Source organism: Pseudorasbora parva, chromosome 8 (assembly GCF_024679245.1).
Source record: "Pseudorasbora parva isolate DD20220531a chromosome 8, ASM2467924v1, whole genome shotgun sequence".
Lineage (NCBI taxonomy): Eukaryota > Metazoa > Chordata > Actinopteri > Cypriniformes > Gobionidae > Pseudorasbora > Pseudorasbora parva.
Window position 1 is genome coordinate 33,947,922 of NC_090179.1, and position 23,432 is coordinate 33,971,353.

The 23,432-nt window shown below is 38.2% G+C and overlaps 1 protein-coding gene across 5 annotated transcripts in view; it reads right to left on the bottom strand.

Moving 5' to 3' along the window:
- dscaml1 (Down syndrome cell adhesion molecule like 1) overlaps positions 1 to 23,432 on the bottom strand; it is a 166,472-nt gene that overhangs the window by 116,578 nt on the left and 26,462 nt on the right. For all 5 annotated transcript variants that reach the window (XM_067450992.1, XM_067450993.1, XM_067450995.1 and 2 more), the window contains exon 3: positions 19,564 to 19,710. In XM_067450992.1, the coding sequence (XP_067307093.1) occupies positions 19,564 to 19,710 (147 nt within the window). The remainder of the gene's footprint in view (positions 1 to 19,563; positions 19,711 to 23,432) is intronic.

Sequence of the window (23,432 nt, forward strand, 5' to 3'; positions counted from 1 at the left end):
CTGCGAAATAATTGTAGGTTGCTTCTTCCACATTTCTTGACACTTTCAGAAATGTCCATTGAATGATGCTAAAAGCACATTTAGCTAAATCTCAAACAGATTATCATAAATCTGGCAACGTTTTATGACGTGAGATATATATGTACATAATGCGGCCGATCGGAATGAAATGTCTGGTTGTGAGAGGCACAAAAAGGTAAAACATCTCATTTTGGTTAAAGCATTTGTTTTTTTTCCTGATTCATTTATGCCATTTCAGCATGCTTCCAGCAAGTCGTTGAGCTCTTTTATTTTCATTTGTGTTTCAGAGGACTCACACCTGAGCGCTGCTCTGTATCCCAAGTGCAATGTTGAACCCAGATAAGCTACCAAGCAAGTTTACTACATCCGAATAGCCATGTATATAAAGCTGGATATGTACTGCGAATATCAAAATGTATACTATACGTTTACAAATCATGCACTATTGCAATGTTTTGATGTCATCACATAGTGTTAAGAAAGGAGATATGTCAAAACAAGGACCCTATTTTAACAGACCACTTAGGGCGTGTCCGAATCCACTTTTGCCAGTTTAACAATGAAAAAAAAAAACGGTTGGTGCACCAGTTGCATGGTCCAAAAGGGTTGTCCCTGTTCTCTTAATGAGTCATGGGTGTGTTTTGGGTGTAATGTGCAATAAACCAATCAGTCTTATCTCCCATTCCCTTTAAAAGCCAGTTGCGCTTGCACAATGGCTGATTCGCTATGTACATGCTGGAATTTGCGAGCGGAAAGACTGACCGCTTCTCCTGAGGAATTCTTTTATTTTTAATATTTAAATATGTTTGTGTGATGCTGCGCGTCCCTGTGTGTGTAATAAGCAGAGTGTACGTGTGTTGTGTACCCACATATAGGCACATACTGTATTACTAATGTGCCCTTTAAAAAACACAAAAAATACTGCGCTATTGACTTTAGACTGGGTTTTTGTTGGCCAATGGCGCAGTCGTTTTCAGTTTCCTCAAAATAGCAACAAAGCGCCCGAACACGAACAGATGGGCGTACAGATGGGCATGAGTGCATTTGCTATTTAAACAATGTGGCGCTGGACGTGAAAATTATAACTGTGTCGGGCTGAAACTAGCAAAAAACACTTGCGTCGTGCCTGATGTTGCATTACGCTGGGTGTATTATAGGGTCCTACGTCTTAACCAATAATCTGCTCCTGTAATGATAATTTGTGTGAAAAGGAATATTTTATTGGTGTTTTACATTAGTGAATTTTGTGAATAGCTATGTTGTTTTATCACAAATCGGATCCCAAATCTAATGCATTGCTATTTTGACAATGCATACGTTTCTTTCAGCTAGAAATTAACATTATGCAATTATTTAACATTAATACAGTTTTTTCTTCATTATCACTGTTTATGGGCAGAAACAAATCACACAGAACAATAAAACAACTCAGAATAACATAAACCTTTCCTTTGTCTTGCTTACACTGAACTAGAGTGCCTTCCCTCCCATTGGTGGATGCCATGTCACGTTGCAGCTCATTTGCATAAAATTAAGCTTCACAACTTTGTCACATTGCAGAACACTCCCAGATTGCGTCGCCGACGGGCGCTATCGCTCTCTCATTGAAAATAAATGAGTTCTGGCTGTCGCTGCAGAAAGCTGTCAGTGTGAACACCCCTTTAGAAAGCAACAATGCACAAATTACAAATTATGCAGCTATAAAGCAAGTGCAAAATGCATTACAGATACTGACTCCACTTTTCTCAGAAACATTGATCCACTGTAAATGTGTGTGTGTGTGTGTGTGTGTGTGTGTGTGTGTGTGTGTGTGTGTGTGTGTGTGTGTGTGTGTGTGTGTGTGTGTGTGTGTGTGTGTGTGTGTGTGTGTGTGTGTGTGTGTGTGTGTGTGTGTGTGTGTGTGTGTGTGTGTGTGTGTGTGTGTAGGCATTCTGGGAGGCCAGTGAGATGATGTCCAGATTAAAGACTTGTGGGAGTCCCAAGACGCTCACTATATAACACAGAGGCCATTGATTAGCCATTAATGACGCATTGAGAAGCCATCTCCCCCACCAGTACTCAATCATACCGAGAGAGAGAGAGAGAGAGAGAGAGAGAGAGAGAGAGAGAGAGAGAGAGAGAGAGAGAGAGAGAGAGAGAGAGAGAGAGAGAGAGAGAGAGAGAGAGAGAGAGAGAGAGAGAGAGAGAGAGAGAGAGAGAGAGAGAGAGAGAGAGAGACATTAAGACTCCTCATCCCTACAGCCAATGCACAGCCGTGCTGATATTCAACACAACAGCACAACCAAAATAACGTTCTGCAGCACAAGACTTTCATGGAATAATTTTCTCAAAGGCAAAATATTTTACTCCTTGTCAGTTCCAGATCTTACTTACACACAACAATAAAGGCCAAAGATGTATACCTTTTCATTGTCAAAATAGATTTTTCTACAGTTAATACATTAGATTTGGGATCAGACTTGGGATGAAACATACCTATTCACAAAATGCACTAGTTTCCAGCTGAAATAAACCCGTGGCAGTAAAACATCAGCAATATACATTTACACAAATTCACGTTACACAATTCACACAAATACGCGCAATCATTTTTTTGGTAGTATTTACACGTACAAGTCAAATGAAGTATACTTAAAAAAAAAAAAATAAGCTAAGTATGCTTTGGCCATAAGGCATTATTAATGCAGTCAAACAGCATTAATCTCTGCTCTGGGACTCATGCAATAATTCAAATAACACATCCACAGCATTTATAATTATGCATGTCATCCCCATTGCCACCTTCATAAGCATGACCTGGACTGACACATACTCAGCCACACACACGCTAAATCAGGTTAACGTCCAGGCCGGGGTCTTCGTTACGAATAACAGCAGTGCTAATTAGTACTGTTGGTCAAGAAGGTCTCATTTCAGTCCATACATTTGCTTTTATGCATTCACTGCAATGAAAAAATGCTATTTTTGGACCTAGCTTGAAGATCCAATTCAGGGAAATATTAAACACAATCATATATAACATATTTGCAAAGATGACAAAACGCTGGCACATGCGCAGTCGCGGCACGCGGATGGCGCAGTGTGGGGTTTGCTGCATAACTAAGCACGTAGAGAGGAAGCCATCTTCTCTGGGTAGAGCCAAATGAATTCACTGAGGCTCTATGCAAATGTTCCCTAGGCTAACGAGCCTGGCTGGATGATTGGAGTGCCATTGAAATTCTCCTCTCGCACTGCACTACTTCCTCTCTTGGCTTCCTATCTGTCTGTTGTTTTATCTATCTATCTATCTATCTATCTATCTATCTATCTATCTATCTATCTATCTATCTATCTATCTATCTATCTATCTATCTATCTATCTATCTATCTATCTATCTATCTATCTATCTATCTATCTATCTATCCATCCATCCATCCATCCATCCATCCATCCATCCATCCATCCATCCATCCATCCATCGGCATGTTTTTAACTCAATCCCTCTTCCCCTTTCTCTCTCTCTCTCTCTCTCTCTCTCTCTCTCTCTCTCTCTCTCTCTCTCTCTCTCTCTCTCTCTCTCTCTCTGTGTGGGCAATGGGACGGTGGTGTCTCTTCTTAAACACGCGGCGATGCCTTGCACCTGCTCTCCCTGTAAAACATCCAAACACGGTTGTGAATAAACAAGCCCAGTCCTCCAACCCTCTGCTCAAACCACCACTGCCCCCGTAAACACACATCAATAAGTAAACGCCTCCATTTCCCTCATCTCCCCCTACAAACACGTACATAAACTCGCACGCATACACACATGCACACACACACACACACAGCAGGTAGGATGCCTCTACAGCTTCTTCCCTTTAGCACCTTGCTCTTTAATGGAGATACAGAGACCGGATAAATAAATAAGGGACAGATAGGCCGTCTTTAATGGGCGGTCACGCGGCCATCAGCCCGCCTTTCCCCAGAGGCAGCAGCGACTCTGGGGCTTAAAAGCGTACACCTCTCTCTCTGTCCATCTGTCCGGCCCGACCACAGCTTTCATCACTCTTTCACTGTTTGCATAATTCAGCACCTGCCTCTCTTTCTCCATTTTACTTTGTCCCTTCTTTCTTTATTTTTGTTGTGCCACTTTCTGGAGGAATATTGTCACTCATTCTCTAACCCTGAGATAGACTGACAGACAGGGAGAGAGAGAATGGTGTGGTTGTTTGAGGGAGCAGCTGGAGTGGAGGCACGCTCCACTAAAGAGAGCGCTGATTACTAACGCTCACAGAGCAGCTCTCCATCTTCACCTCTCTCTCCCTCTCTGTGTGTGCTGTAGACATTATAGGGTCTGAATATGCAGATTGGTAGAAAATGGCTGTAGCTGGCAGACACAGAGGCCTGTGTGTGATCAGCTGAGTCTCACTGCAATTCATTGAGGCATTTTACATTTAAGCAAATCAGGATGTACTTTCACACACATACATGTTTGCTGATCAAGTCTAGGCCTTTTAGTTTGTCCACAGATTTTTGAGCTGCATCCCTATAAAATGTATACATTTGACTGAGTTCAGAAATGTTATTGTACATATATGTAAAATACTAATAATAATAATTTGAATTTAAATAAAAATGTTATAAAAAAAAGCTGTACAATTTTATGGGGATGCAGCTCAAAATTTTTACAAACTCGATTTAAACACAAACACACACACACACACGGATTAAGTTTAGGATTCTAAGTTTGTCATCTTCTTAAAATAGAGAATATATAAACTTGTCTGAACTTCAAAATATTTGTATGTATTGTTAACAGTATATATTATATACCTGTCCTTCGGATGAGACGTTAAACCGAGGTCCTGACTCTCTGTGGTCATAATATTATATATATATATATATATATATATATATATATATATATATATATATATATATATATATATATATATATATATATATATATATATATATATATATATATATATATATATATATATATATATATATAATACATTTTATTTATAATGCACAATATTAAACAAAATCTCAAAGTGCTACAGAATTAAATAAAGTGCTACAGAAGTAAATGAATAAAATAAAATAAATAAAACTGAAAAATAAAATAAAATAAAGAAGTAACAAGTCAATTAAAATCTCTGCTAAAAAGGTGGGTTTTAAGACCACGCTTAAAAGCATCTATGGTCTGTGGAGTCCGCAGGTGGTCAGGGAGAGCATTCCACAGACTGGGGGCTGCAGAGCAGAAGGCCCGATCTCCCATAGTACGGAGATTGGTCGAGGGAGTTTTAAGACGAAACAGAGAAGCAGAGCGGAGGTTACGAGTGGCTGTTTGTGTGGTGAGGAGTTCCTTGCGATAGGAGGGAGCATCACCATGGATGCACTGGTGCGTAAGGAGAGAGATCTTGTACTTGATATATATATATATATACAGTGCCTTGCGAAAGTATCTGGCCCCCTTTTACTTTGCGACCTATTGCCACATTTCAGGCTTCAAACATAAAGATATAAAACTGTAATTTTTTGAGAAGAATCAACAACAAGTGGGACACAATCATGAAGTGGAATGAAATTTATTGGATATTTCAAACTTTTTTAACAAATCAAAACCTGAAAAATTTGGCGTGCAAAATTATTCGGCCCCTTTACTTTCAGTGCAGCAAACTCTCTCCAGAATTTCAGTGAATGATCCAATGTTGACCTAAATGACTAATGATTATGAATAGAATCCACCTGTGTGTAATCAAGTCTCCGTATAAATGCACCTGCACTGTGATAGTCTCAGAGGTCCGTTTAAAGCGCAGAGAGCATCATGAAGAACAAGGAACACACCAGGCAGGTCCGAGATACTGTTGTGGAGAAGTTTAAAGCTGGATTTGGATACAAAAATATTTCCCAAGCTTTAAACATCCCAAGGAGCACTGTGCAAGCAATAATATTGAAATGGAAGGAGTATCAGACCACTGCAAATCTACCAAGACCTGACCATCCCTCTAAACTTTCAGCTCATACAAGGAGAAGACTGATCAGAGATGCAGCCAAGAGGCCCATGATCACTCTGGATGAACTGCAGAGATCTATAGCTGAGGTGGGAGACTCTGTCCATAGGACAACAATCAGTCGTATACTGCACAAATCTGGCCTTCTTCACAAAAAAATTACAGTTTCATATCATTATGTTTGAAGCCTGAAATGTGGCAAAAGGTCACAAAGTTCAAGGGAGCCAAATACTTTCGCAAGGCACTGTATATATGTGCTTTGTGTGCCTAGAGAAGCTCTATTTAAATGTAACAAATTATTATTCTTTTTTTTTTCATTCATTCAATCTACAATGAATATTAACTGAGAATGGGTTATGAAGTAAAAATACAAATCATTCAAATGAATCATAACATTAAAACACATAATGAAATTTCACTGACATTGGTTTAAAAGGCCCATTCACACCAAGGACGATAACTATAATGATAATGACAAAGTTATAGATCTAAAAATTACTGGTAACATGGTACTGAATGATTAAAATATTTATATGCCACGAATATGCATAGTACTCAAGATAATACAAAGTAAACCATGATATTGCCATGAAAAATGTCCAATGTAGTATTACCACTGTCATGTCCAAATATTCACCATAACACTATGAAACTTTTTATTAGTGCTAGCCTTAAAAACATGGCAGAAAGGGCAACCAAATCTGTGTATGTGAACAGTGACTAAAGAAATGTGACTGGAGAAATGCACTGTAGGACAGAAACGTCCGGTCAAATCAGTGTGGTGTAATTCCTTTTCAGTGAGCGAGTCCCCACTGCAGTTCAGTGCCCTCTTCCCTCATCCGTCACGCGCTCCTTCAGCACCTCCAAATAAAAAAACATACAGTCCATTCACTGCTCAGCCTCAGACTATTGATTTATTTTTCAGTTCCACTTTAGAGGACAATTTGAATAAAGCTATTCCATAATGCATGAGCGTGTGAGAGTATTATTGTAACTCGTGACATGTGAGGGGCATGTTAGGACATGACCAACTGCTCTCTCTCACCCACAAACACACATTACATGAACAATTTACAGACACGCACTACATACTGGAATACGCGCACATGAGGTGGCAAATGATCATTAACAGGCTCCTCTGGAACAATCTGACCTCACCTTACCATCACTGGCAGGTCTAATTTTAAATCCGCTTTAAACTTTTCTATACAATGAAATTTAATTTGGGCTGTCAAGCTCTGGGAAGTGCTATAAAAGCATTTGACATGAGCTTGATGGCTTCAAAAATCTTATGGTATAGAGTCATATGGATCACTTAAATAGTGGAGCTCATTTTTGCTTTTTATCTCAGAATTCTGGCTTTTTTCCTCACAATTTTGCCATTATTTCTCAGTCAGAATTGTGACTATGTCACGCAATTGTGAGTTTATATCTCAGAATGAATTCTGACTTTATAACTCGCAATTGTGAGAAAAAAGTCAGAATTGTGACTTTATATCAAGCAATTGCATGTTTATATCTCACAATTCTGACTTTATATCAAGGAATTGTGAGAAAAAAAGTCAGAATTCTAAGATAAGAGTCGAAATTACTCTTCATTTTTTGATTGAGTGGCAGATGGCTTCCATAGAAAAGAGCAGTGTGAACATTCTGTTAAACATCTTTTAAGTTCTACAGGGGGACATAAAAATAATAATCTGATTAAGAAGAACATGAGGTAACGTGAATGATGACAAATGCTTGGGTATGGTATGGTATGTTTGGGTGTAATTAAGTTAAATATAGTTGTTATTGTTATTATTGTAAACGAGTAATTGTAAAAGAGACATTTGCATTCATTAACACGACAGTAGTGTTTTGGGAACACAAGCGTTTTTAAAACTGGTTTCAGAATGAACATTTTTTTAAACATTATGCCAATATAATCTCAATGTAAACTACAAAAAAATTGTGAACTGTGACGTCTCGCGCATGCGTATTACGTGTTCAGTCTATAAGCACGCAGTGTTTCTTTTAAAATGGGAATCGTCATTCTGTACGCGAAAAAAACAACAGAAACACTTTTCAGTTTGTAGTACATTGGTGTCATGTAAATTTACCCTAAATGTATACATCTGGAAGCGTCTTAACAACCTAAATACGGATCTACCGACTTCCTCCTCTGATTCTTCTCTCTCATTCAGTGTTTTTCCTCTGAGCTTTCGCTGTAGAAGTGTTTGGTTCAAGGAAGTCTGTCCAGGTTGGAGTTTATGCCCCTCTCAGCAGGAATCTGTCAGCCATTCGGAATGTGTTTGTGGCATGCGCATAACTGTGAAAGCACTGGACTGTATATGTGTGTGGTGCCATGGTGGTACGCTATTAAAAAAAAAACATCACACTGCGATGCATCCTCACACCTTCCTCATTCCGACTGCCGTTTCAAACTCGTTGCCATGGAGATAAGATAAAACTCACACTGTTTTGGGCTTACAGCAAAGGAGGAGAACGATCTGAACAAAACTGCTTGATGAAAACTCTTACACACACTGGTGCATACATTTCACACTATTCCAGACAAATTGACACCAATGGCAAAAAGGGACACTTTAAAGTAACAGTTCATCCAAAAATTCTCTATTACTCACACTTATGTTGTCCCAAACCCCAAAAATTGACAAAAAGCACAACAAAGTAGACCATACAATACTCAATATTCAAAGTCTTCAGAAGTCAGATGATACCTTTGTGAGAAAAAGACCAAAATATAAAGGGAATATTCACCCAAACAAGTCAGCCATTATTTCACCCTGATGTTGTTCCAAACCCATAAGTCATAGGTTTGTTAAGTTTCAAAACACAAATAAAGATATGTTTAATGAAACCTGAGATCATTCTGTCCCTCCATTAAAACTTTGACGCTTCTAAAAGTTCATAAAGAGATCGTAAAAGTAATCAAATCAAATGAATTTATACTGGTTTAGAATGACAGAAAGATGAGTGATTAATAAGAGCATTTTCAGTAAACTAACCCTTTAAAGTTGTTATTCATTGGAAATCTTGACACATAGATATAGTAATTATTGTAACAAAATTACAAAATTGGTCTGATTCATTCTTAAGTTCAAATCCATGATTCATTGATCAGTCAGACAATCAGTGAGTAACAACTCAAGTTTCAGTCTGTTTCTCACACAAAACTATCAAATTACTTAAAAAGACTTGGAATATCGCATACAGACTATGTTCATGATACTTTTACAGGACTAATTCTAGACCCTGTAGACCTTAGGCTAAATTTATGTTGGAGGCAGGGGCGCAGCTTATGGGTAGGGGGTATATTCAAATCCATTAGCCCAACATTAGCCCCCCACCCACCCATATTTCAACATGAAAACCACAGTAGATCAAATTAAAAAATATATGTAGAATTCATTTATTTTGTAGCCTAACAATAATTATGTTCCACATCAAATATGAATTTGTCATAATAAATCAGACAAAAAATACTCCCCCTCCATTTAACCGATTGATAATGCCCATCCAATGAGTCGCACTTTCACCAAAACAACGCGAGAGGTGTTTGAATGAGAGAGCACACAGGTAACGTCAGTGCCAATTTTAGCAGACTATATTTAACAGCTGATCAGATATGTAGGCAAAAAAATAAATAAAAATAAAGCATGTACTGAGAACGAGGTATGAGAATATTGTGTAATAGTTAAGTACACACCACGTATATTTTAGCTAGTTAATCCATTGCAATGTATTTAGCTATAACTATCAGTATAACAATTTACAAAAGCAGCCATCTGTTTTGCTAGTTCATTTTTCAATAGTGTCTGTATTTATCAATGACAGAAGTATTCACATCGGTGTTTGTTTTCTTCCTAAACTAATATGACTTTGAAACGATTTAAGTGGCTCACTCATTAAAACAGTGAATAGCTGCCGCCTACTGGCGGTTTCAATACTTAATGTCTTTCTTTTTATAATCTCTACTATGTTAGAATTTTATGAATGATTATACACTTTCATAATGTTATGAGGTGTATAACCTCTTAACATGTTTTCATAAGATTCATAACAGCTTCGAGATATAGCAGCAAGGTAGAAAAGTAAGCAGAGGGAGAGGAGGAGCAGGTGATCAGGTAAAGAAGATGCCATTCAATCAATAAAATAAGATAGGAAACAGGATAGAAAAACAGCAGTTTTGTAAGGTTAGGCTATACATTAATGCCTTTAATGTTTAAAAGACTCCAGTAAACAGCTTTATACTAAGTCAAGTTCCTAAGGCTGTTAAAAAAACTCTCCGTCAAGAGCCGATTTGTTTCCCTTTAAAAAAATAAATAAAATGCATTAAGGTGGAATGTAAAAAATCTTAAAGTAAATGTCTAAATGTTGTCTTTCATATTTGTATATTGAATTTGTAATCAGTTAAAGCATGTAGACAGACAGACAGACAGACAGACAGACAGACAGACAGACAGACAGACAGACAGACAGACAGACAGACAGACAGACAGACAGACAGACAGACAGACAGACAGACAGACAGACAGACAGACAGATAGATAGATAGATAGATAGATAGATAGATAGATAGATAGATAGATAGATAGATAGATAGATAGATAGATAGATAGATAGATAGATAGATAGATAGATAGATAGATAGATAGATCTATCCCAATGAGACAGTGAATGAGTCTGTCGAATATTTTTCCTATTATTGGGTAGAAGTCATTTGGCGCCATTATCATATAGGTATTCAGCTTCAGGCACATTTCTAATTGACAGAGCCACTCCTCATTCAAATTCATTGTATTAAAACTTGGATATTAATATATTCACCTTTTCTCATATTCACTGGATTCACAGTTTGTGTATATGTATCTAAGTGCTACAGTTTTGGCCTTATTAGGTAGTCAAATATTGACGTATGAGAGAGTATCACTGGTAGCATGTGTAAACAGCACAATGACGAAGGTGATTCAAAATAACAGTCTTTTAAAATGAGAACACTCAAGAGAATAGGGAGATATCCAGACTACACAAAACATACACCAAAAAAATGGACAGAGAATGAGGGAGAACACAGGGACTAACGACTTAACTAATGAGACTACAGGTGAACTAAATGAGTAATCAGAGAACATAGGAAAACTTGTGCAGCGTTCCAGTTCGTTTTTATTATGCTCTTCACTCGCTAACTTCCCTCCGTCTCATTCACTCAAATGTGCGTCATTGCTTACATTGCATGAGTTCCCACTACTGGCGGAACCTTTGCTTTTGACTGAACTGGAACATCCTAAGCCCTTGATCACTTGGAATCCACTATGAAATTTATTTATTTTACCTTTTTCCCTCACGAAATTGTTAAATGCAATATAGGTGTGTTTGGGTTGTTTTAAATCTTTAAAAAAAAAAATTTAAAATATCGTAGTTGTTTGTGGTGGGGTAAATTAAACGCGATGTGCGGTGACGTCACAATCGTGCTGCATGTAGTATATGAAGCTACCCGAAGTGTACATATGAAGTTGACTGGGTCGGTCCATGTAAACTACCCTTGTCCACTTCACGAAGTGGAACGCACTTCAAAATGGCAGCGGGATTCCTCAGAGAGGAAGTGCTTAGGGAAGTTTGCAAGTGTTTGTCTAATAGTGGAGTGGAACGCAGCACTGGTCACAGGGGAAACACAATGAAACTAACATAATTCTGACAGAGAACAGACACATGGCCACTTTCTGTCACTCGTTTCCTCAAAGGGGGGGTGAAATGCTGTTTCATGCATACTGAGCTTTTTACACTGTTAAAGACTTGGATTCCCATCCTAAACATAGACAAAGTTTCAAAAACTAATGTTGGACGTTTGATGGAGTATTTCTGTGTCAAACATACTCCTTCCGGTTTCTCACAAGTTTCAGAGAGTTTTTTTCGAGTATGGGTCTGCTTGACGTTGATAGAGCGAAAGGTCCTTGTATGGGCCGTACGGGCTCTTCTCCCGGAAGGTTGCGCGCGCGCGTGACTAGATGCACGCCGCCCATAAACACTGCTCTCAGGTGCAGATCCAGTCGCCCGTGCAACACGTATGTCGCACCGCACTCCACTTTATTCCTATGGGTGATTTTAAGTGACTTCAACGCTTCAGCACAGCATTCCGGGAAGGCAGCGCTGCATTTGAACCGATTTGAACGCAGAAATGATGAGAAGCGTCACAACATCACGATTTGGTCGTGTCACAAAAGTGGATCTCCACGGTCACTGCTGTCACAGGACTTCACCAAATCATACCAAAGAAGTGTATTTTTGACGGAGCGGTCCCAGCGATAAAGGTTCACGGTCCTGCTTTGGAAACAGGCGGTGAGTAAAACTGCTTCAAATGTCTATGTTGTTGGCTATCGTCGCGTGAGTAAACATCAGTAAACAACACAATCGTGTATAACGTTAGTTAATTTATCAATGGAGCATGCAATCTATGGTGTGTGTTTAAATACATTTGTTTAGCTAACCACTATAGGTGTCAGTTTGTTTATTGTAAAACCACCCAAACATAAACCTGGCGTTCTCACAAAGCGTGCTTCGTCATTCAAATGCGCTAACGGTTACTCCATTGTTGTTCTATGTATAACGTTACACTAGTCTGACGTGCAAAACCATTTTGCTTGCTACTGCTAAGGTTTAGTCGCATACAATAGTCCATAAACCGAATCATGTCCTCATAAACTGCGAGTAAACACACAAGTGTTGACAGGCCACTAAATACAGTACATACCACAGAGACGGACGTCCTGCAGCTGTTGTTGCTTCTCCTGTTTCATTTATTTCAGCCTCCGGATCTGATTCTGGATCATATATGTATTAGTTGAATCTGATTTAGGGTAGCGTTTTCTTCTCCACGCTTGAGGACGTCACCTCTTTGTGCGCGCTCGTCATTCTTTAGCTTCTTTAGCTTAAATACATGCGTGTATTGCCATGATTGGTTAAATAAGTAGCTAATTGAATACATCATTACTGGAAATAGGTAATTCTGACACATGCAATAACTATTCATTATGACCTGTAGGCAATTTTATCTTTATGTTTACAATAATAATATTTTACATTGTAATCCTTTTATTTTTAATATTTGACATGTTTGTGTGCTGTTGCGGCGTCCCTGTGTGTGTAATAATGTGTGTGTAGTGTATGTGTGTTGTGGACCAGCCTATAGGCACATATTTCTAACAAGCTCTTTAAATAAAACAAAAAATACTGCGCTATTGCTTGTAGACTAGGTCTCAGTTGGTCAATGGTGCAGTCGTTTTCAGTTCCTCAATATAGCACCGCGCCAACAATACGAAACACACTTCGTTTTCAGACCAGCTATTTAAACAATGTGGCACTGGATGTGAAAATGATAACTGTGTTGGGCTGAAGTTAGCAAAAAAACACGTACGCCGCATCTGGCACCGCATTAAGCCGGGTGTATGATAGGGACCATAGAGTTTAATAGTGCATGCATGGAAATGTAGTATTAGTGTGCAAAATATCTGCTGCTGGAATACACCAATGATGTTAAATTAACAGAGGACTATAAAAGAAGAACAAATGGAGGACAAGGGGCGATTGGAAGTTAAGAGCTTGATTATTTTAGACCAGCAATGTGTCTGGGATTTTTACTGGAAAAGTATATTGAGTGAGATCACACTGCTAACAACGAGACCGAGTAGGAAACGAGACCAAGAGCATGGACTTCATTTTATTGCTAAAGGACATTTTATCACTAAAAAATGAGAGCTTTTTGCCCATTATTTCAGTTTTGCTTGGTTTTCCTTGAAGTGTCAGGCTGATGTAGAACTACAGCCACACACATACACGCTCATGCTCAAAAACTGCACCACTATTTCAGATTTACTGCAAACAAGATGCAGTTTTTCCTCGCCCTTCATATAAATAGTCCTATCAGCATAATGATTCCACATCGCACATGCTGACGTGCTTATTTCTTTATTTCTTTTCCATTTCAGATCAATAATTTAGCATCCCTCCATCTTTTTTGCATTTCATTAAATTCACACGGGGAATTGCCTGGATGTTATGAGCCTCATCCCAGCATCATCAACGGAGGGGTGGGGAATAGATTTGGAGCAAAATGGCACATTCAAAAGGGGCTGAGGTGGAGGGAGACCCCAAGATCAACCTCACATTACTGTATGTTTGCTTTTGAGGACACAATTGCAGAAAATGTATAAAAATCATTTTATATCCTTTTCCTTGAAAGAAAAAAAAACATGAGAGTATTTTTCTCAGGTCTATACATGTCTGTGTTTGAGCGTCAAAAGTAAAAGTGTGTAATTTCTGCAACCGTTGCAGCTCAAAATGACATTTTGAACATAATACAATAAATTATTCAAATTTTCAGAAACACCAAATTCACATTTAAGGTCAGGGTTTAGCATAGGATTAATCTATAATAATAATAATTGGGTTCTTTAGGAACAATAGAAGACAATGGAAAGGCCAAATTGAGACGGCGAGGAAAATGTGTGTTGGCGGGGTGTGTTTTTTTTTCTTCTTCCCCCAGCTAAAACAAGGGTAGACTAATGACAGGCAGTGTAATTGAACCTGTAAATCCTGCTCTAACTCCTCACTGCTCTCTCTGATCCTCTTACACATCTTGCCATCTTAAACATGAGTCACGCAGCAGAAATCAGCTTACTGCTTCACACACACATACACACACTCTCTGGCCCTCCTACACACACAAGTGAACGCTACCGCTATTACACCCTTAATAAAAAGTAGCATCGTATAACCAGTTTTCCTTTCTTTTGAACATTTGCCATGGTAACGCAGTGGTACACTTAACTAAAAGCTCTCCAATAAAGCCTTATTACCTGGTCTGAGCCCCATGTGCCGGATTTCTCCGATTCTTATAGGATCATATTAAATCTGTACCATTCAAAAGTTTGGAATTGGTATGATTTTTTTATTTTGTTAGTTTGTTTTTGAAAGAAGACATTTTTGGGGGCAGGTGCTCAAGTGAAAAAAGTGCACCCCTCTCATAATTATTTATAGAAAGTAAAGTTACATTTATACCAATTTAAAAAAAAAAAAACATTTATTAAAAAATATATATTTGTTGCAATTGTATATATTTGGAGATTAATGTATTATGAGATTAATGTTCTAAATACTGTATGACATTTTGAATATAGAAATGAAATCATATGAATAAATGTAAAATTAAAACCAGCAGTAGGTGGCGGGAGGTCATAATAAGTAAATCATAGAATCGAAAAAATTCACAAAATAGAACCGATTCGTTCAAACCGGCTGATTCATTCATGAAAGAAGCAAGTTTCCACTGACTTTATGAATGGGTGATTGAATCATTGACTCACCCAAATCATTCAGAAATAGTGAATCATTCCAGAATGAAACACGCAGTGCTGCTGGGGACACAACTTTCCTGCTTTGATTGGTACTATTATCATTGACCAAATAGAGGAAAACAATTTACAACGCTGTCTATAAAAATGGTCAATTCAGTTGATTAATTGTTATTGTATTGTTTATTGAACTGTTGTATTTTGCAATCATGCTGACAGATTCAATTTATCAAATTTGACAGTCTCATCCCAGATCATCTTATTCTATTGCTCCATGGTCGAGTTCTGAATCTCACATAACCACTGTTGGCACTTTCGGCGGTGGAGGGCGGGCAGCATGGGCACCCTGACTGGTCTGTGGCTATGCAGCCCCATACAGAAATCTGAGCTACAGTAGCTCGTCTGTTTGATCAGACTGCACGGACCAGCCTTCGCTCCCCACGTGCATCAATGAGCCTTGGCCACCCATGACCCTGTCGCCTGTTCACCACTGTTACTTCCTTGGACCACTTTTGATAGATACTTATATATATCATTATGTATATATGTATATCATTTTGTAAATACTTTAAGTTTAATTATTACAATTTATTTAATAATTGAATAATTGAGAATAAATTCAGGCCAATCATTGAAGCATCTTCCCTCCATCTATTGCCAATGACATCAATATTTTTAATTAATATAACACTTTTTTTTGGTCTGTTGCTCTCTGAATATAGAGCACACAGCATTTTGACTATTTTTTAAATGCTTTTTAAAACATTTTTTAAACTTGACAACACAAGTCAAAATTTCATTATATTGAAAAGAGCAGCCTTTTGAGCGGCCTTTCTTTATTCCACAACATAACTAAAGTCTATTACGTTTATCAAGATAAACCAGAAGGCCAAATGTTAGCTTTGCTCATGTTGTAGCAGATCATTAGAATTTTTTTAGCTCGATTGATGCGCTGGGTAATCTTTAAGCAAAGACTGTCAGAGTCAGTTTGCTAAAAGCTGGAAGTGTGACCTTCTGTTAATCTATTAAAGCGACTGGTTAATCAATTAAGCTGGAAGTCACTGTCAGCAGCAACAATGCTACACAACAAATAGAGGAGAAAACAACAAAAGCACTGACTTGGGATCACACACAAACACACACACACACACACACACACTCCGCCAAAGTGTACATCATCCCCATGGACGTTTTCCCACAATCCCATGTGTCGTGTGGATGACCACTCACACATCTACATCTGTGACAAGACAGAGGGGAATCCAAGCATGTAATCAATCAATACTTGCTGGAAACCTCTGGACCCCTTATACTGATGCACATTGACACAGCGGCTAAAGCGGATCAATGAGCGCTCCAGTGTGAAGGGCAGGGAGACGCACACCTCCATTGAGAAAGATGAACTGAGCAAAGAGAGAAAGAGAGAGACTCTAGTCACTGATTCCATCTGACTTGGCCGGTGTAAGCAGCACCTATTGATTTTCCAATCAACTACAAGGCCAGGGTTCACACAAACGTACACACACACTCTGCCACTTGAGCTAGGAAGTCCGCTACTCAAGAAAACTGCTACCTTGTTTGAACACACACACAAAGCACTCTTGGCAGAATCATTTTGCTGCCTTTAGAGTGAATTTGTTAAAATGGGAAAGCTTTTGTTCAATATGAGACTGGATTTTTCACATAAACAACCCACATACATGGGGTATGAGTTATAGAGGAGGTCTAAAAACCCTAATTAAAATAAAATATAAATATGAAATGTTACACAACACACACACACACATATACATACATATATATATATATATATATATATATATATATATATATATATATATATATATATATATAAATTATAAATTATTATGTGGATTTAAAGGGGTATATGTAAGAATTTCCATGTATTAATCACTTTTTTATTGCTTTTGTATTATTGCTTTGATGTGTGAACATCTTAAAAAAGAAATCTTAAGAAACTTAAAAAATGAGACATTCCACAACTTCTTAGGTTGTCTATGAAAGCAGACTGATTGTTATATGTGAAAGACTTGGGCCAGTTTCGCCAGGGAAATCCAAAGCATGTTACACACAGTCCCAAGATCCTCTCTTCCGTTCAATGACACGTGAAATTTATGCATATACAATGTTCACAATAATGCCAAAAGAGCTATTTTGTACTGTAATGTCAATGAGTGATTTCCTGTTGCGCACCCCTGTGTGTAATAAGAAAAGTATAGGTGCATTGTGGACCTGCCTATAGGCGCACATTACTAACAGGCACTTTAAATAACAAAAAAATACTGCGCTATTGACTTTAGACCAGGTTTCAGTTGGTCAATGCTGCAGTCGTTTTCAGTTTCCTCAAAACTGAAAACTTCCTCAAAACTGTGACAACAATGCACCTAAACACACCTCGTTTTCAGACCAGCACGCCCCTGGGAGCACAAATGGGCACTAAAAACTGAAATGAAATAAAAAAATAAATCAAAGCTATATAGAAATCATTATAATTATAAAACTTATATAGCAAGAAAAGCAGCTATTTTTTAAGTTACTATAATAGCAAATATTTTTTTCTGACATTTTTTCGTTAACAACCAACATTTGTTCCCAAACTAGTTGGTCATACTGACTCAATGCTTAAATTAGGCTACATTTGCAAACCTATTACTCAGACAAAGCCATGACCCCTATGAAAATCTTTGTGCAATGCTGCACACATATCATGTTAGATAATATTGGAAATGAGTGAAAATCATTCGTGCTGGCAGTACAGGGCATTACGTGTCTTTATTCAGCTCCATTTTGTTGAACTGTCCTATTTTTCAGTGTCTACTCCATCCAGACAAAATGGGAGACATTAAGAAAGGCCAAAATTAATTAGGACTGATTAACAGGGTTTCCCAAGACCACATTAAGAATATGAGGGTCTCCCAGCCAGACTAAAATCAAAGGAAGGGACTTTAATTTTCATTTAAACGTCTCAAGAAATTAATGTCCAAGAAAAATAGAAAGAAAAAAAATGTAATCTTAATAGTACAGTCCAAAATCCATTTCGGGAGCTAGGCCTACTTATTTTTGCAGATTTTTTTTTTTTTCCCTAAGTGACGAACTACAAACATAATGACCCATAATGAACGAGTGGCTCTACATTCTCATTCCAAAGCATTCCATTGTGATTGTCTTTTTTTTGTTTTTTTTTAAACATAAACTTCCTTATGCAGCCAATAAGAAGGTCTTTAAATTATATCCAGTATAATACATTTAAAATATAATAACATTATAATTTACAAAATATTATTTTAAGAGCAAAAAAAGTGACTGTACAACTAACCAAACTAAACACACAACCCAAGAGGCAAACTTCCTCCCTCCCTCCCTTTTCTCGAATCCAACACGGAAGTGACTTAAACTTGATTGACTGGCTCTCAGAGACAGGCTCCAAAAGGGGGTCATTATCATAGACCCCCCCCCCCCCCCCCCCATCGGGGTAGGGGGAGATTTAAACTCATCTGTTTAAATTATATTAAGCATTAAAGTTCGTCATAATTAAGGGCATGGCCACTTAAATATCAGGGGGATTGCCACTGCTGTCACTACCATCGAGCTAGGTGGGCATGGTTTCAGCAACTAGGCACCTTAGGTCCACCCACATCCCGCCTCTTTGACCATTTCCGGTTATCTGGGAGTGACGCGCTGCCAAGATGGCAAAGTGACGTCATGGACACTAAGTTTTATACAGTCTATGGCACAATCCAATGAATAGTGCAAAGAGGATTCAATTATTTCATAGTTTCATCCAACTTCTGAATCGCTAGCTTTCCATACAATTTATAACCCAGACCATACGAAATCTGTGGTCTTATGTCACATTTTCTGTGTTGAATTTCAGACAAATCTGTAAAATTGTGTAGAATGGATTTAAATAGAACAAAGTCTGTTCTTGACAATATTTACACATGCCTAAGGTTGTGAGCCCTGACCCTATTTGGACTCCCAAAAAACATCCATTGGTCTCCACACATTTAAACCAGACCTTCCCACCCTTTGAATACCAGGAAACAAATAAACCAAACTGACGCAAAATCAAAGGTGCATCGAGGCTTCCTGTACAGGTTTTGGATTTGTTGCATGTCCAAAATGTAAGAAAACGACTTTTAAATCAGCAGTTACTTTAAACAGCCCCAAAATGTGAGGAATGTCTTACCTGGGACGATGGAAACAGTGTCCTTCTCCCAGGACACCACACTGACGTACTCCTGCACAGCAGAGGGGATGAGGCACTTGAAGACGGCCACGTTGCCCCGCATGGACCTTTGGTCCGCCACGCGAACCGTGTAAGGTTCCCTGAACACTGTTCATAATGAGGCAGAAGAAAAATAGAGGTTGGGATTTATTTAATTTAAAAATATTATTAAACAATAAATTATTATACAATAATATTAAAATAATTAATAATAAAATATATATATTAAAGGTGCACTATGTAGTATTTTAGCAGTAAAATATCCAAAAACCACTAGGCCAGTGTTATATATTTTGCTCAGTTGAGTACCTACAATATCCCAGATGCTTCCAACTATTTGTAAATTGTGAGAAAATTGCTATTTTAACTAAGGACAGGGACGTTTCAGCATTGTATTTGAGGGAGTCGCCTGTCAATTGCGTCATATCTGTGCTCGGTTTCGGCTTTTATTTGGCAGGAGCGCTTTACTCTTAGCAGTGTGAACAAGTGAACGCACAGAGTAACGTCATAACATCGTTTTAAACACACTTAAGTGTATCTAATATGATAAACAGAGCTGCATTACCTCAAAATCATAACCGGAAGAGCGGATCTGTGTAGACGCCCGGCGACTGTGTCCCGTCATAATAAAAGTCCCGGTGTTCGCGAGGCGGGTATTTGTTTAACAATCGCTCCAGCAGCTGTGCTCAGGTCCACAACACTCGGTCCTTCTCTGCTTTACACTACAGTAACGTTAATAACCGCATGCATGAACGTGATTTCTGCCCGAGTCCTATTTTCCACCGGCTGTGATGAGAAGACCACATCTCCCAAGATGCTGCTCTCACACTTTGTGTCATCAAACTATGCATTTGTTTTGAATAGGCGCCCTCCAGGGAACGGAAAGTTGCATAGTGCACCTTTAATAAATCATTACATTTTTTATTTAATTATTAGTGCTGTCAAATCGATTAATGCCGATTAATCACATCTAAAATTAAAGTTACATATACATACAGGTCCTTCTCAAAAAATTAGCATATTGTGATAAAAGTTCATTATTTTCTATAATGTAATGATAAAAAATAAACTTTCATATATTTTAGATTCATTGCACACCAACTGAAATATTTCAGGTCTTTTATTGTTTTAATACTGATGATTTTGCATTCAGCTCATAAAACCCAAAATCTCACAAAATTAGCATATCATGAAAAGGTTTTCTAAACGAGCTATTAACCTAATTCATCTGAATCAACTAATTAACTCTAAACACATGCAAAAGATTCCTGAGGCTTTTTAAAACTCCCAGCCTGGTTCATTACTCAAAACCGCAATCATGGGTAAGACTGCCGACCCGACCCTGTCCAGAAGGCCATCATTGACACCCTCAAGCGAGAGGGTAAGAGACAGAAATAAATTTCTGAACGAAAAGGCTGTTCCCAGAGTGTTGTATCAAAGCACCTTAGTGGGAAGTCTGCGGGAAGGAAAAAATGTGGCAAAAAACGCTGCACAACTAGAAGAGGTGACCGGACCCTGAGGAAGACTGTGGAGAAGGACCGATTCCAGACCTTGGGGGACCTGCGGGAGCAGTGGACTGAGTCTGGAGTAGAAACATCCAGAGCCACCGTGCACAGGCGTGTGCAGGAAAGGGGCTACAGGTGCCGCATTTCCCAGGTCAAACCACTTTTGAACCAGAAACAGCGGCAGAAGCAGAAGCCACAGCCACCGTGTACCCAGTCAGTGATGGTCTGGGGTGCCATGTCAGCTGCTGGTGTTGATCCACTGTGTTTTATAAAGGGCAGGGTCAATGCAGCTAGCTATCAGGAGTTTTTCAGCATGACCTGGCACCTGCTCACAGTGCCAAAACCACTGGTAAATGGTTTACTGACCATGGTATTACTGTGCTCAATTGGCATGTAAACTTTCCTGAACTGAACCCCATAGAGAATCTGTGGGATATTGGGAAGAGAAAGTTGAGAGACGCAAGACCCAACACTCTGGATGAGCTTAAGGCCGCTATTGAAGCATCCTGGGCCTCCATAACACCTCAGCAGTGCCACAGGCTGATCGCCTCCATGCCACGCCACATTGAAGCAGTCATTTCAGCAAAAGGATTCCCGACCAAGTATTGAGTGCATAACTGAACATAATTATTTGAAGGTTGACTTTTTTTGTATTAAAAACACTTTTCTTTTATTGGTCGGATTAAATATGCTAATATTTTGAGATAGGAATTTTGGGTTTTCATGAGCTGTATGCCAAAATCATCAGTATTAAAACAATTAAAGACCTGACATATTTCAGTTGGTGTGCAATGAATCTAAAATATATGAAAGTTTAATTTATATCATTACATTATGGAAAATAATGAACTTTTATCACAATATGCTAATTTTTTTAGAAGGACCTGTATATATAAACAAACTATTATTATGTTAGATGTGATTAGTTGTGATTAAATCTGCAGCATTTGACAGTACTAATAATTAAAAACTAAAATATATATATATATATATGTATATATATATATATATATATATATATATATATATATATATATATATATATATATATATATATACGTAACACAAATATTAACAAACATTTATATTAGATGCAACTAATCGTGATTAACCAATTTGACAGCATTATTAATTAAAATTATGTGGATGTTTTTCTTTTTTTAAAAATCCTGAAATTATAAATGGAGGCGAGGTATCCTTTTCTGTGAATCCAAAAACACCTGCTCTGTGACAAATGCATTCATTTTATTAAACAATTTAGAGCATATATACTGGATTTTGAGACAGAGAATGATTTATTATTAATATTATATATATACTATTATTTTTATTTTTTTTCTTTCTTTGTCTTTGTCAAGGGGTGTTCAAGAGTTCAGGAAGTGGCCTTTTTATAAATCACCCTGGCAATGCATGCAGACGGCGGTGAGTGGACGCTGGTGCACAGCCTCTGGAGCTGTCAGAAACATTTGCCCCCGCTAAAGGGATCCTCTCTGCACCTGACAACCGGAACCCGGACGAAAAATCAATAGACGAGAAGAACACACAAAGCGAGCGGGGTACGAAGATGTTATTTATGGGCGAGGAGATCCTCCTACGGTAAAGGGCGACGAGGGAGCGCGAACAGATTAAAGGAGGCGCTGAATTTCATTTTAATTTCAGGGACTCAATTTGCTTTGTGTCTTTCATCAACATCTATTTACTTACGGATTTTAATTTCCCTCTTGTTTCTTTGGGGAAGTAACGCGAGACGCAGAGCAAAGGCATCTCGTTCACGAACATGACGCCGCAAATTTGATCATGCAGTCGGGGGATGCTTTTCAGAGAACTCTGTGGGTATTGCAATTGGATTCATGGCCAATTCAACTACGCAGCTTTTTCACCCCATCAGAAAAGAGACCGATCATGAGAATTCATGAAACGTGGCAAACACCCACAACCAAATTCTGAGGCCACCCCCTCCGGCCTCGCGTTCACTCACTACCTCTCTTTCTATATATAATTAACGCCTGGCTTGCAGGTGAATTTCCTTGGTCATTAATAACAGTTTCTGCCAGGTGCCAGTGTCACCCACAGCAAGGCGATTCAGTGCCCTTGTCTGATGGTGTACTCATGAATAGTCCAGCAATAATCTTTCTTGCTTTCTTTTTTCTGATCCTTTTCAAAAAAATATGTAAATTAAAGATGTTTAAGTAAGTTAAAGCAGACTGTGTATATTTGCCCCTTGTTAACTAACCAGCTTCTTACTGATGCAGATGAGATTTGAATCAATAGAACAAATCAATAGAACTCCCTATTACACTCAGGACTCCATAGTCTACAAATAAT